Source organism: Leiobunum rupestre, chromosome 2 (assembly GCF_980474605.1).
Source record: "Leiobunum rupestre chromosome 2, qqLeiRupe1.1.hap1, whole genome shotgun sequence".
Classification (NCBI taxonomy): domain Eukaryota; kingdom Metazoa; phylum Arthropoda; class Arachnida; order Opiliones; family Sclerosomatidae; genus Leiobunum; species Leiobunum rupestre.
In genome coordinates, this window is record NC_143385.1 from 38978933 (window position 1) to 38995237 (window position 16305).

Here is a 16305-nt window from a genome sequence, read left to right on the forward strand (position 1 = left end):
GCGTAGTATTTACTTTCAACCAATCTGTCATCACTTCCAAGCTGCTTTCATCTTCTTGACAATGAATATCTGGAAAAAAAAATATTTCATACAATCAGATAACTCACAGTAAAGTTGAGAACTCACCTGCTACTTTTGCTAATCCTACTGACAAGGGCATAGATTCAGTTATCTCACAATCGGTCGTAGTATTCTTGAGTTTCTTCCGAATATTTCTTAAACGTTCCTCTAAATATCCAGTAGCTGGTCTTTTTTGTCCTCTGGAGTACCAAACCATCTAAATGAAATCCTAAAATTATAGATCAATATTTTCATTAAATTTTATAACTTAATTACATAGCCCACGTGATTTGAATTGTCCAGTTTAGGAAATTCTTTTATGATGGCCTTTGAAAGCTCAGTTTTCAAGCTAGGAGATGGGCTGTAACTCATAAAAAGTTTATTATGTTTCTTAGTGACTTTTAAAGTACATATATTGTAACTCACAACTGTCCAAATTGCTCTACTAAGTTAGCGACTGAAATTCTGCATAGCAGTCTTCTGTATGTATTTGATATTGGTCCATTTGTTAAATTTTCGATTAGTTCTCTTCCTTTAGGGTGATTTAGCAACATTTCTTTAACCCTCTAGGAATAAATGAAGTGTTTTAATAGTAAAACTATATTTAAACTATTCATCAAAAGGTTTTATGAAAAAAATCTATCAGACTATATAACCTTGTATGGCAACATTTGTGATTTACATTATTTTTGATCAATTATTATGAGCTGCCAAATCATAGTTTTTATAGTGTGTAATGGATTTTTAACATTCTATATAAAGCATAATTGCACGAACAAAGTTTCCGTATTCACATGTTTTAGAAGTTTCCCCCACATTTTCACTTGACGAAGATGATACAATAAACTGGTCTTTGTTAACCAGTGGTGATTGAACTGTAGAATTCAACATTTTATCTGCATCTTTATTCAACGCTACATCAACAGTTTTATTTTGTGGCATTTCAGATGGGTCGTTAGCTTTATTATCCCTATAAAAAAGAAAACAAACCAGAAAATAGATACTACACAGATAGAAATCTTGGATCCTATGCAAAACAAAAAGAAATTCAGTAGCGTGGAAATGGTTTGTTGACTACCTTTGACTGTACTAAGTTTTAATACCTATTAGGAATTCTGGATATCCCACTGAAGAAATTTATTTTACTATTATTAGAAAATAAGCCACTAAATTGTCCTTTGTTGACATACAATGTTTTGGTTTTTAGATATGAGGTTCACTGTGTATTTAAAAACACAAAAAAAAACTTAACAAATTTAAGCGAGATATTTGCCTACCACCAGGGTATTTGTGCGGCGGGAAGTAAAACAGGCCTTTAAGAGATTATTCAGACTAAAGTTTGAAAAACCGATGTAAAGAGAATGTGAATTTTTATTATTAAATGATTTTTTAAATACCTCAATAGATATTTTATAATATAAATATTTTTCAGGGTTGTCACTTATTTTTTAAATAAAAATTAAATCAATCTATTTCTTTATTTTAATCCGATTTTTTTTTAATTTATTTAACTTTACTTTTATACAGTTACTGGCTTCTATCAATTATAAAATATCAAACATATTGAATCCATTAAATTAAAATTTTACTAATATACTTCTAATGCAATTATAGCACAACTTTTTTTGCTATTTTGAAATCTTCCATTGAAATACATTAAGTGATTTAAATCAATGAATTCTTTTAAAAACGATCATTTGATTTAAATCGGCAAACCCTAATATTTTTTATTAAAAATATCTATATTTTGGAACGACAAAAAAGCTGTCATCATTTTCGTCAAAGTTTCGAGATAAGTGCATAGGGTTGAAGTCAATAATTTCATTGAACAATTTTAAAACTACTTTAGAAGGCTTCGTAACATCAACTCTATAAGCATGATAATGTCTTTCATAAGACAAGGTTTCAATTAGAGAAATGACTAATCGAATACATTGTTGATCACTTACAATAATATATTCTATTTTTCCGAATATGGGCATGTCTTCACTTGACACTTCTAATAGTACTACCATATCCGGAGCATACCTAATGCCAAGATATTTTACCCAGTTAGCGCAACCTACATCCTCGTATATAGATAAATGAAGCAAACTCGCTATATCTTTACCCATATTTAAGTTATTCAGAAGATTATTTTGACATACACCAATTTCTGTAGCTCTTTTATCAAATGCTTCATTATTTCGACAATTATAAGCAAACATCATCTGATGTCTAAAAGCAAGTGACTTGGTTATATTTTTGAAATTGCAAATAACATGTCCATATTTTTTAAAAAAATTGTGTTTAGCTTCGAAGCGAATTACTCCGACTCTGCTTAATGGACCTGTCATTTTGATACAATCAACATAATGCAACATTATATGGTGTTTGGGCTTTAATGTACGTTCTGGAAATAAATCCAAAAAATATTCATGGTGGTCAGAAATTATTTGATCCAAATAAGAAAGGTGACCTTCAAATATAACCGGTGAAAATATTATGTCTATGCAATCAATTAACATGAGAAGCAATTCATATTTTTCATGGTCGGCAGGTATTTTATCACCTATTAAAATTGGCAAATATCTCAGCAAGCACGAAGACTGTGCTGCTGTTTGACCAGTTGCACCATCAGGATTTTTCAACATATGCTTAGTTATCTGAGAAGGTTTATTTTTAATGTCTGGGCCAAATTTGAAATTGAAAATTCTAGAATTGAGTTCTTCTAAACTCAACAATTTCTCCAAAATTAATTTACCTAAAACTAACTTAAATTCCAGAGGCCCAACACCTTCTAAAATATCATGCATTATATCGGGTACATAGTTTGATATTGCATGAAAATGCCTAAGATCATTTAAAAGGCAGACTCGTTTTATACCTGTTGCAGAGGGAGAATTTATAGCTATATCTGAATTATAGTTAGTAACATTCCTTATTAACTCACGATCCAACTCAGTTTGCTTAGCCATAACACTTTTATGGACTTTACAAAATCTACAACAATGATTGGCTGTAAAACATTCCACAAAACCTAGTAACCAATTAAGACCCAAATTGTCTCCTGAAACTTGAGCCAAATAGGGATACACTATTCCGGTTTGGGTTGGAGTTTCAATATAAATTCCATTTAATTCTAAGTCTTTTAATTCTTTTTGTATTTCCGAGAGAACCAGATCAATATTATTTTGGGTTAGGTATTTAGACTTGCACAATGCTAATAAGAAACAATTGTTAAGAGCTGAGTTGAATTCAGGAGGAAACCCTTTAATGGTGTAATAAAACCCTACGACTTTGTGAATCCCAGTTTTAGAACCAAGAGGATTTGTTACCTCAAATTCATCCGAGTAAAGCATAATTGGAATTAAAACTTCGTTTGAATTACACTGAGAATGTATTGATCGAGCCTGAAGTCCATCTTTAAAATCTCTTAAGCCATTTGTTTCAAAATTTAAGTACTCTTGCATCATATTTAAAACCCCTGGGCTTTCTAAAACTTTCTTTAGTGTTTCACGCATTGGAACTAATTGGAATTCTCTATTTTTAGTTATGGTTTTTACCTCCTGCTCTTTTGCTCGAAATATTGGTACCTGGTCTTCACCTATTTTAATACTTCTAGGCAAAATTAAATCTCCTGACTGTTTAAGAAATTTTTGTTGAGAATATTCAGACTCAAAATTTTGGAATGGGTTAGAAACTTCATCAAACATAGCAAAAACATTCTCTAAAACTTCGTTAGATATTGCTTTTAAATTATCTTTTAATATTTTTTTTAGATAGTTAATGATTTCCTCAATGAGACCCATAACGCTACTTATAACAGTTTGAACTATCGTAGACGTTATAGCTGGCGATGATTTTAATTTACATACAAATTGAATGGCTATATCTTTAATGATTTCTATCGATAAACTACAATCTCCATCCTTATTTTGGGTCAATTGTTCTTCATTTAATAGAACATTTAAGTCATTTAGATTAAGATTTTCAGATATTGTTTCATTATCATTATTTAAGTTAGTTTTTAAAGATTTTGATAAATTCTTATGTGATTTAGTTAAATGTCGTCGAAGTGTATGAAAATAAGAGTATGAATGATTGCAGTTATCCTCTGCGCAATAAAAAGGCCCAGTACCATCATTTAAACCATGAAAATTACGGAAATGATAAATTAATTCACGTGACTCTCCTGCAATTTCCCTATTACACTTAAAACACCTGAAACCCATTATTTAAAGTTAGTGAAATTAAAAAAATACTCACAATCTTATAGGCTCATTTATAACCTTAGAGTGCAGGTTCATAAATTTTACTCTGGGACCAACTGCTGGGATTAATTCTTTAACAACTTCAGCTGTTAGCAGCATAAATGCTTCTTCATCAATAAAATTGTCTATAAAAAAAATTAAATTATTTCGTATCCAATTACAATAGTGGTTTAGAAAGTTTTATTTATAGTCATTAGTGTGCTTTAAGTATTAGATTAGAAAACTATAGCGACTTGTTTTCGATTGGTCTGTAATTAAAGGAAATCATTTTTTTTTTAAATGTTTCATGTTCCCACTTTCATCGTTTATAGAGAGGTTCAGTGGGCGACGTTATGACGGAAACGTCTAGGCCACCACAGTGCTTTGCCGAAGTTTCGTCAAGCCAACGTGGCAATGCAGTCAAAGGACTCTGAAATTTTCGTTAAGACGTCTAGAGGGCTTTGCTAACCTCTCTATTAGACAATGTGTTGAACCGATATTAAATTGAATAAACATGCAGACAGCTATCCTGCATTTAATTAAAAACTCGGCCAAAATGCTGCAAAATCCGCTAGCGCTTGGCATTTTGTTCTTCAAACTAGCCGAAAGCGGGTGTGGAGAAAGTGGGAGTATGAAACCAAGTCAATCAAAAACAATTTCCTGAATTTTTTCCTCCCCCCCCCCCCCCGAACACGAAATATTAATTTACAGAAATCCACCCTCCCCGTAACCCCTTGATGCCAAAAAAATAATTAACCCTCTCCGTACACCCCTTGATCACAGAAATATTTTACCCCCCCCCCTCCGTACACCCCTTTATCAGAAACAAACTACGAAAATCCAACCTCACACACACCCCTTTATAACAAAAACAAATAATTTACTGAAATCAAACCCCCCTCTCCCCGATACACCCCTTGATAACAAAAATAAGCCCTCGATTACAAACAATCTTCCCCGCCAAGTACACCCCTTGATGATACCAAACAATTTACTGAAATTTTATTTGCAAAAATACGGTAATTCGAAAATTAAAAAAAAAAATCACTAATATCTTTAGAAATCACACCATAACTATAAAATTAATGAAAATAACTCACTTTCAAAATTATCCACAAAAGAATCCATTTGCCATTGACACAGTTTATTTTTTACGAAGTCATCCATTAGACAATTAGCAGTCTTGATAATTACTCCTACGGGTTTAGTTGTAACTGCCTGATTACGAAACCGATAAATACTTTCTACACGCGCGTATTTTTGTGGGAATCGCAAAAACACAAACCGTTTATCGCAAACCGTTTCTTTGCTATAATAATAGAGGTTAATCGAAAATATATATATCGGCCAGCGAAACGCTTCAGCAGAAGAGAGCGAAGGAAAATCGAGCGAGGGGTACGTTCAGTAAAGCTCAGCAGAAGAAAGCTCGATATCTTACCGATTTTTAACCACCACGTTCTGTCGTCATATTGACGTCAAAACTTATTGAACGCTTTTCGTTCAGTCATCGGTGTTTTTCAAAATGGCGGTAAATTATTTATCTGGACCAGAAAATCGGAAAAAGAGAAAACTTTTGTATCTGATAATAAATGAAATTGCCAGCGATGAAATTGTTGACGAAGCTGCTTTAGACTTTAGTGCTTTTCCTTCTTTTTCAAAGAAAATGAAACAAAGCGCGCTAATTGCAAAAATGTTATTAAATAACACTAAGCCTCGGTCCACTCGCTTGAGAATTGCAGATTATGTGGAAAGAACAGTGCCTTATTACACAGACCAGGATTTTAAATCTCACTTTAGAATGAGCAGGACTGCTCTTGAAGTACGTTTAATATTTTTTCACTATATTTTGTTCACCTCTGTAAAGGCTATGCTGAATAAAAGTCAGCTTTCAGTTGGCACAAGCTTGCTCAATGCCTTCAGGGAATATTGAAGCCTCTACGAACATGAAAAAATTGCGTAAACAAATACTAATTTTAACTTATTTCCATTAGAAATTAATCAATATCTACGGAGCGGCTATAACAACTGAAAAAATGTATGTCACTGTCGCTATAGATAAAAGGATATTAGTTTCATTGTGGCTCTTGGCAACACCCGAATCTTTCAGAAGTATTGGAGATCGTTTCGATCTCTCAAAGGGAAATGCGCATTATGTATTTATTGAATTTGTCAGAATTATATCAAAAATGAGACAAAAATACATTACGTGGCCTACAGACGAAACGATGGATACATCAATGGTATTTTGTGAATCAAAGTACAATTTTCCGGGAACCGTTGGTGCCGTAGACGGTTGTCATATTGATATTAAGGAGCCAATTGAAAAGAAACACTCTTACTACAATCGTAAGAAGAGAACTTCGATATTATTACAAGGTAATTTAATATCTGCTTGCACCGTTGTTAAAAATTAAATAGCGTGTGTTCATATAGGTATTTGTAACGAAACTCTGATGTTCATCGATTGCTGCGCCGGATGGCCCGGATCTGTTCATGATGCCAGAATGTGGCGTTCCAGTTCCATCTACAAGTGTCTAAAAAATGGGTCAAGGAGTGTTGGCAATGGCCATTTGCTGGGTGACAGTGCCTACCCACTTGATTTATTCATTATAACTCCTTTTAAAGATAATGGCCATTTAACTGAAAAAGAAAAAAATTACAGTTCATGTCAAAGTTCCGCTCGTCAAATGATAGAACGTTGTTTTGCTCTTTTGAAAGGTAGATTTCGAAGATTAAAATATTTAGACATGTCATTAATAGCTCCAGTTTCTGAAGTCATCATGAGTGCTTGTGTATTACACAATTTTATTTTAATTGATGATGGTGACATTAATCTTGCCCCACCAACAGCTGATATTGCCGAAGAAGCGGAGATTGCAGCACCTGAAACTGTTAAAAATAAACGAAGAGCTATTTCTGATGCATTAAGGGTACGAAGGCACAGAGATACACTGTAAGTTTGTAAAATACTACTAGTAATAAAAAAAGTTTATACCAAAACCAGTTTATTTTTTAATCAACAAATCACATGTTCATAAACGAATTAACCATTTTTGTTAGAACATCATTTCTCGTATCAAGCCTTTTTAAGATTTCAGCTTGAAACTCTCTGTTTTGATCTAAAGTCTTATTTTTTAACTCTTTATTTTGTTCTAAAGCATTTTTCTCATTTTCATCATTTTTCTTGGTCCATTCAACAAACCAATTAGGAACTGTAAAATGCTAAACGTAAACCAGGTGTATAAAAACGCATGTTTAATTTTTATCTACAAAAACGCAACAAGTGATTTTAACCCATTTTTTAAAATTAATACAGCTATAAGAAATACAAGGTCAAATATATATTTAGAAATACCCCGGTGTAAAATTTAAAAAAAATACTCTCTATTTTCTATGCTGGTGTCAAATTATTTAATGAAGTTTATTCGGAAGTAAAAAATCTCCAATCACTTGCGTCGGTTAAAAAAAAATTAAAAATTTATTGTTAAATGACCTAATTTAAAAACATTTTTTCCCTATTACTTTTGTTTGGTAATTGTTATTTTAAAAAAATACTCATTTATTGCATTCTATTTATTGTATGTTGATAACAAAATAATTGCATATTTACCAACCGGGCTATAAGTCACTCATGACTTGGCCCGTAACCAAATATTGTAAATTTACTACGAATTAACAACAATAAACTTGAAACTTGAACTTCTTCATTCCTTTTCGTTTTTCTTTTCTTTCTTTCTTGAATGGGAATGGTTTTGTCAACCTCTTCAATTATATCTATCCTTTCGGATGATGTAGAAGGAGAACTAAGTAATGGTGATGAGATTGACGATGATGATCCTGAATGAGATATTGATGGTGAACTGACACTTGACGACTCTAAAATTAAAGCGTCCCACATTAAAAACCATGAAGTTTAGTGACCAGGGTCGGTTGGAGGACCAAGCAAAAATGAGTCAGGATTATATTCCATTTTTGATCAGACCAAGATTACAACACTGAAAAATATCACTTCGTCTCTCGTGACGATACAACTCTGAGGAATCCGGGAGAGATCAGAAATGGAAGATGTGAATCAGTCTCAAAATTGCTCTTTCTCTCAATTGAAGACTGTTTAAATATTTGGAGCAATTCAATGGAAAACAGTATAAAAAACTAAGGCTGGGCGAATAACCGAATAATTCGATATATTATGCAACGAATATTCGATAAGGTAATATTTGCATTAAGCCTAACTATTCGGTATTAGATTCTAAAACTACAATTCATCCCGATAGGCTAAAAGTGCTATTCGCCCAGCCTTAAAAAAAGTTATTTAAATGCATTTATAAAAAGTTGTAATTACTTGAAGATGATTCGCCAATTGAATTTATCAAGTTAACTGGTGAAATGGCATGGTCTGTATTGAAAATTTCATCTATTTCATCAAAATATATCCATGTTTGTTTTCCTCTTCCAGTTTTACTGGCCTTGTCTTTCACTTTCTTGTAGCTATAAGGAACATAATATTATTAGACCCCATTTTTGCTGTAAAATGCTAAACAACACTGAAGTCAAAATGCTCAGCGATGATATTGAAATCGCATTCAACGTTTCTGAGTTGTTCAACGCAGTCAAAATGTGTAAATGCTCACAGAATCTTAGTTTTAACTTACGTTCCTTTTAAGTTTCTAAATTTTGTATCACAAACATAACCCTTTTCTCTCATTGCTGAGGCAATTTTTTGCCACACTTTCTTTTTTTTTTCTTGAATTTTCTAGTTCATCTTTGTGGGTGCCAAATAAACTTATAATAATAATAATAATAATAATCAGCTAGGCTAATACCCAAGGCACCACCTTAGGCCTAAGTCATCGAGCGACTTTTAAAGCCTTTAATTCAGGTGGCCGGGTTACAATGCGTAGGAGGGTGGTGGCAAGTAAAGTAGAATTGGGGTCCCATCTTGTAGATGAAACTGTAATTGGAAAAACATTACTTAATAATTTTTAAAACTCAAAATACATTAAAATAATTTAATGATTTTACCATCCGAATCTTTATCGATTTCACTTCCTTCATCTGAATTCAAAATATCTGTTTTATTCTTTACAAAAGAACTTTTACAACTTTCATTTCCAATTGAAACGTTGCTATCTTTCCCAATTGAAACGTCACTTTCTTTTCCAAATAGAACTTCGCTTTCTTTATCAAATGGAACTTCGCTCTCCATTTCCATTGTGCCTTTTCTTAGCGGCTTAATCCCAATTGTTTTTGCCTACTCAAGGCAAAAATTTGCAAAGGCCGCATCTGTATCATAAATAATTCGATTAATTAATATTGGTTTAAAAAAAGCACATGCTTGATGCACACAATGAAAATGTAAACAATTGGTACCAAGGCTTAGTGTTTCACAAGTGAATACATCTTCATGGGAATAAATTAAAAATAAACTCATAACTGAAAGTTTAAACAATATCATACCATTTAAAATTCTTTGATGGTCAGCTGGTCTAACTGCAATTAAATAGCTTTCTCCATTATTATCTACAAGTAGCACTTCGACCATTTCGTTCGACGCCATTTCTCCTTTAAGCTACAACTACGCGTATTACGTTACGCTATCAAAAAAACCGACTATATCTTTCGGTGACTTCGCTGACTCACCGATTACTATCGTGACGTCAATACGAGAATCTAAAATTGCCGTTCAGTAAAACACCGCTGACATCGGTTACTCAGCGGACTCAGCGCTGAGCGTTATTGAACGTAGCCGAGTTGGCGAGTTGCACTTTGACCCACGCGTCGGAGAGGACGCAGCCAGGGTTGCCAGATTCCAAAGCCCGAATTATCGTACGGAGTTTCGATTTGGATCATAACGAATTGAAAAGGATCGTACGCCAAAAATAATTGGGTTAAAGGGAATATAACAAAAAGTAATAATATCGCCATCCCCCCCTTCAAACACTAAGACCCAAGTGTTCTCCCATAAAGTTTCAAAGGTTACAAGTCCTTTAAACCAAAAAGGAATATAAAGTGTTAGGGATTTGCGGTTTACTGGCATACTTGTACTGAACAACAGGCTAATCAGGAGAGTTCAAGACCTTGAAAATATTAAATTGTTATCCATTTTGGTACTTCTCCCCTCCAATAATTTTTTTTTTATATACGGATCGTACGTTAGATTGTATTTTTGGCGTAAGATCGTATATCGAACCGAGGATTCATTTATCGTACAAAAACAATTTGGATCGTACGTCTGGCAACGCTGGACGCGGCTTGGTAAACAACGGGGTTTCCCATGCAGCCTTCTCGGAATTATCTTTTGCAACATTCCTTTCGTTGGAAAATTACCGAGAGATTCGAAACTAGCCAAGGTTTTACCCGCAGCTGCCCGCTATTGTACCGTACAACGCTATTTCAACTTGAAACTCACGAAATCACCAATATTATTTGCCTATTGAGAAAAAAAACGGTAAAACTCATGGCGACCACTATTGAAGCTACGGCTGTGACATCACTCGATTTCAAAAAACGTATCGGTCTAACCGTCTAAAGCACACAGATCTCTTTGTTTTTCGGGTTTATAAACATAAAAAGCATGTGTCAATTTTTGGTAGCGATAACAGATTTCAGTACCACAACATATAAATATAATATTTAAATATTGTTTTTTTTTTGGATTTTTTCATATTAATATAAAATGGTTATTTACTTCATATTTTTGCTTTTTTTTTCACAATATTAACTTAAGCATTTGCGTAACTTTATTATATTTATTTATATTAATATAAAATGGTTACTTACATCAAGTTTTTGCTTTTTTTGCCTTTTATTTTGGGATACGTATTTTAATACACTATTTTTAAACGGATAATGAAATCGAAAAATAACTATACTTTACATTTTTATACATCAAACTTAATTTTTAATTAAATCAAAACTTCGCGCAAAAGTAGGCTAACAGATCGTCGTGGTCTGGGCAAACTTCCCAGGCATTGTTCTACATATCGTGCAAATCAGAAGGTAAACCGTAAACGACGGTGTCGCTTGCAGTGTACAGTGTTCCAGAGAGCCAAATTTTAGAATAAATTCTGTGAAAGATAATGTGGAAATATTTTTACATATTCTGGTTCAGTACATTATACGATTTAGTAAAGTATAAGAATGAAAGCACTGCGCCCCCTGGCGGCGGAACTTTCTTCCGTTAAGGAATATCGAAAAACCAACGGAAATGGATAGTACACGAGCGATAGTACAGCATTAGATTAGTCCAATTAAAAAATTTTACTAATCTGTTGGTGTACTATCCATTTCCATTTGTGGTTTTTCGAAATTCATTAACGGAAGATAGTTCCGCCGCTAGGAGGTGCAGTGTTTCCGTTCTTATATTTTACTAAATCTTATATAAAAATATTTCCACATTATCTTTCGTGGAATTTATTCCAAAATTTGGACTCTCTGAAACTGTATACATGAGTGCTTTCAAGTATAAAATAAAACAACACTTTGGGTTAAAAAAACGCAAACAACGAAAAATGAGCTAAAAATATTCAACCGACTTTGAGTAAAATTTAGCAGATATATGGGTTAAACGAACACAACGTAGAAATTTAACCCAAAAAAAAATAACTAAACCAAAAACTACCAATTAAAAATATTCAACTATAAATGGTTTATTTTCAGCTAAATTTTGGGTTAAAGGGAAATAACCCAAATGTTTTAACCATGAATTTTTAAGAGTGTAAAACCTTCAAAATTTGGAAATACAAATACGTCCCCGGAACACTATGAGCAATTTTCAACATCTATTAACGCATTCAAATCATTGGTCCCATCAAGAAAAACTATGACCGCAACTGAAATGGACGTGGAACTAAAATCAATTCCAAATATACTTATGAACATGCTTGATAGACTGAGTATTGTAACTCCTAGAGATTCATGTATGTTGTCAATTCGAAACACTATGGTTGCCGTGGTAGGGGGTTATATTGTGAGAGTTGCGGAGGAGAACACTCAATGTGACATGTGCTTGACTCGGATATCTCAACCAAAATCAAATTCTAGTATTTTTAGTTTAATTCATTTCCAGGATCGAGGTGGGTTGAGATATCCAAGTCAATACTTAGTCAACATTTTAAGTGCAATTGCTGATTTTGTTAGAGAAGCTATGTCTTACATTGCCAAAGATGAAACCTTAAAGATATTTGTAAAAATAATTCAGCCATATTTAGAAAAGGCTCTTAAGTGTGACTGTGATAATTATGTTAAATTCTATTAACCAAATTTGTTAGGCCTCTGCTAGTCAATTACTCTAAAGATTTAACCGATTTAAAGCAAGGGGTAAAAAAGTTATACAGCAAACCCTTATCTAGAAAACATGTTAAAATGTAATTCAATTACTTGGGTTTGTAGTGAGGACCTGTATTTTAAAGCAGGTGGTAAAAATGTTATAAAACAAACTATTATCTAGAAAAGATGTTTTAATGCTTTTTAGTGAGATCTGTATAAAGACAAAGTGACCTGATTTTATAGTTTTTTAAATAAAAATGTTTTAGTATGCTATTGAATTATTATTCTTCAAAATTTAAGTATTTCAGATAAAGATTTCTATATTACGAAATATATTGTAATTTAATAATTATAAAATGAGAACCGACTTAATATAAATTATATATACACCACTGCCTTCTCTAATAATATTAGAGAAGGCAGTGCATACCCACTTCAGTTTCCATATCTTAAAATTTACGTATGGATTTCTAAAATTTTTGAATTGAGCGCCTTTTTCATCCCCAGAAGAGCGCCATCTAGGGATACTTTTGAAATAGGTATTGCCACCCCCATTTATTTTCTCCTACAGGGCTAGTATTAGAGAAGGCAGTGGCCATGTGCTCTCTTCCCAAATTCGAAATGCTATTATTTAACGGAATCCCCAACCCCCATCTTGAATCTTGAGTGCACTGCAAATTTAAAGAACACTTCAAGATCAGACAAAATTCACATTGAGATTACCAAATTTGGTACCGATTTAAGATCATGTACGGTCTTAGATCATTTTCCAAATGATCTTAAGTTGTATTTTAAACGCACCACAAATGATCTCAAGATCTAAATTGCATGCTCTTAAAGTGATCTCGTGATCTAAGTCGCATGTTCTTAAAATGTTCTTAACATGTTCCCTAAACTGTAACTGATCTTAAATTCCATGAAATAAGATCAGTTTAAACGATTCCAAAGTGATCTTTTAATAAACTGATCTAAAATGATTGTGTTATTAAAAAAATTTATTAAAAAGTTGCCAAATGTTTTTCCAACATACAATCCAATTTAGATGCCCTAGCGGACAATTTGTAGTACTTGTGCCCCATAGCCCATTTGGCAAGCAGTGCCATTGGTTGCAAAAAAACATTTGGGAAGTCCAGTTCAAAAATATAGTACACGGAAAGTAGTGTCAGTAAAATTGTGGAAATATTCTTTTCTTTTTCATTAAATATGATGTTTAATCCATTTCCAACTATAGCTACTTTTTCAACTTTCCCATTGACAATTGAAAGAATGCACAGTGGAGGCCCATTTGATCTATTTTCAAACTGTGATAAAAACTCCAAATCCTATACAATAGAAATTTTAAAATTAATTTGTAATTAAATTTCTAGGATATTTTAATCAATATATTTACTTTTACTTCTTCAATTATGTTTTGGGTTTTGGATCCTTTAGTCTGAAATGACACAAACCAAATCACGTCATGACGTGATTTTCTCTAAAAAGGGATGTACTTCCGCTTAATACAAATATAACCAAAGATCACGCCACTAGTGGTCGTTTTCTTTTATAGACGTATTTTGGTGATATGTCTTGCCCTAGATTATATCTTTTATTGGCCCATGGCCGGACCCAGACTTATTATTTTTATGACAACATGCACATAATGGGACATTGGAAAAGTTACCTAACAACAGTACCGAACAAGTGTCTAAAACGTCCATTGGGCCGAGGCCAAGGGTTTAAAAATGTTCGGCTCGGCACTGAGTCGGAGGTCATGGCTTGGTTCGATCCATGGTCGATCATAAAATGAGTCTATTCTCCTTAACGCTCAGATATCACGCCCAGTCTGAATATTTAATATACTCCTTTCTTAAATTTCTAATATCTAATAGAATTTTATACAAATATAAAGTGCAGCTAGCTTATTTTTACAATACATATTTATAACTTGTAATTCCAAAATAAAAAGTAAATGCAAAAGTAAAGGTAATTTAAATGATGTGCAGATATACAAAATTTATAACCATCTTCCTTGCTTTGATAAATCAATTTCCTCTTGGACCAAGATTTGTTCATTGAGAGGTCGTTTGTTGGTGAAAAAGACCCGTCAGTGTTCTGGAAATACTTTCAACCAAGCTTTATTAGTTATGTCCTTAATGCGTCAGACATAATTATAATTTCTGAATTTCAGAAGTCCGATATTCTGATTAATCACTTCTGGTATGATAATTTGTTCATCCTTCAGCTCCCTTTTCCTTAAAGAACATTTCATGGTAATCTAATAAATTATAAAACCCATATGCTTGAATCTTGAGTTTTCCCAGACCAGTCCGCCACAACGTCCAGGTTTCTAGTAGTGGTGGAATAGCAAACCTAATTTTAATAAATGGAAAAGAATTGTGTAAATATTAGAATAATATAAACATTGTTAACAACACAATTTCAATATACAAAGATATGGCTTAGCAACTGGACGTTGATGGAGTACGGTACTCCATCAACGTCCAGTTTGTTTTTAATGTAGTGAGTTTGGCAATGAGGGTCAATTTTAAATGGCTCAGTCTTTTTTACATATTCTGTTTTCATAAAGTTGAGGCAGAGGGTTTGTATAAGTTCGTTTACTTCTTCTTCAAGTCTGAGGAATAATGGCACATGACTTTGAAATAAAGTATTAAAAGAGTTGAGAAGACCTATTCCATAATCTACAAATTCTAACAAACATTTCATGAGGGGATTTTTAAATGTCTCTAAGACTAAAATGTTTGCGTGTGTGGGGTATCTAAAGGATAACTCGGTCCAATAGAATGACAATGCTGGCCACTGTTCAATAATTCTTTGAGTGCAATCTTTTAATGCCAACCATCTTGCTTGGCTGGGTTGCGGAATTTTATGGGGTTTAAGATCGACAAAGGTTTGGAACTCTTTTAACGCTTCTGTATTTTTGGGACTTCGTCTAAAATGGTTAAATACCGTACGACATAAATCTTCCAAACTTGTGGATACTTTCTTGCATGCATATGTCGCAACTAAATGACTCAAATGGCATTCACATTTTACAATTATTACCCATGGATAGTTTTCTTTTATTAATATTGCGACTGACATTCGTTGTATCTGAGCAGAACCCTGCCCAGTTTTCCAAAGGTAGATGATGCTTTTCCAGGATAGACACAAATGTACTATATATGGAAGATGTAGTACCATCAGGGCAATTCACCATTCCAACAAAGTCTACTTCAAGGTTCAAATCTTCATTGGTATAAACAACCATAACTGCTAGCTGTTTTGTCACGCCTACATCGGTAGTCTCATCAATGAAAAGTGAAAATGTTGTAGTTGTCCAATGTTTTTGCACTGAACTGTGCTTCATAAGTTCAGTTTTTTTGGCATTTAGTTCACAATTGCATATTGTACATTTCGCTTTACAAATATTACTGGGATGCTTCACTAACCAAAGCTTAAATTCGTTCATTCCAAGCCATCTTTCTACAAAACTTTGTTTTTTACCTTTTCTTAAAGGTTTTTTTGTTTCAGCCCTAAGTAGTTTATAGCCACTGCTGATACCTTGATCCTCGTTCCCCTGGTCATTTGAAGACTCGTCGGACTCGGACATGATGTCCAAATCTGATTGCTCCGTTCCCATATTTGTAAATAAAAAAGTACTTCATGAAATCTTTTATTATAATAACTAAATGGCTTTAACGAAAATATGCAACAACAAAATATAGTTACCTCATAAAGTTAAGACACGTCCTTACTCCTCCGC

At 33.1% G+C, this 16305-nt stretch overlaps 1 protein-coding gene across 1 annotated transcript; it reads right to left on the bottom strand.

Moving 5' to 3' along the window:
- Nucleotides 1–7552: 7552 nt before the first annotated feature.
- Nucleotides 7553–9927, bottom strand: LOC149957486 (uncharacterized). The gene is made up of 5 exons (XM_090164823.1): nt 9750–9927; nt 9315–9575; nt 8945–9243; nt 8635–8780; nt 7553–8168 (listed from the first exon to the last, which is right to left on the bottom strand). Exons 3-5 carry the CDS (start codon nt 8995–8997, stop codon nt 7918–7920), a joined length of 450 nt encoding a protein of 149 aa, XP_090020949.1. The 5' UTR covers nt 8998–9243; nt 9315–9575; nt 9750–9927; the 3' UTR covers nt 7553–7917.
- Between the last annotated feature and the right edge of the window lie 6378 nt (nt 9928–16305).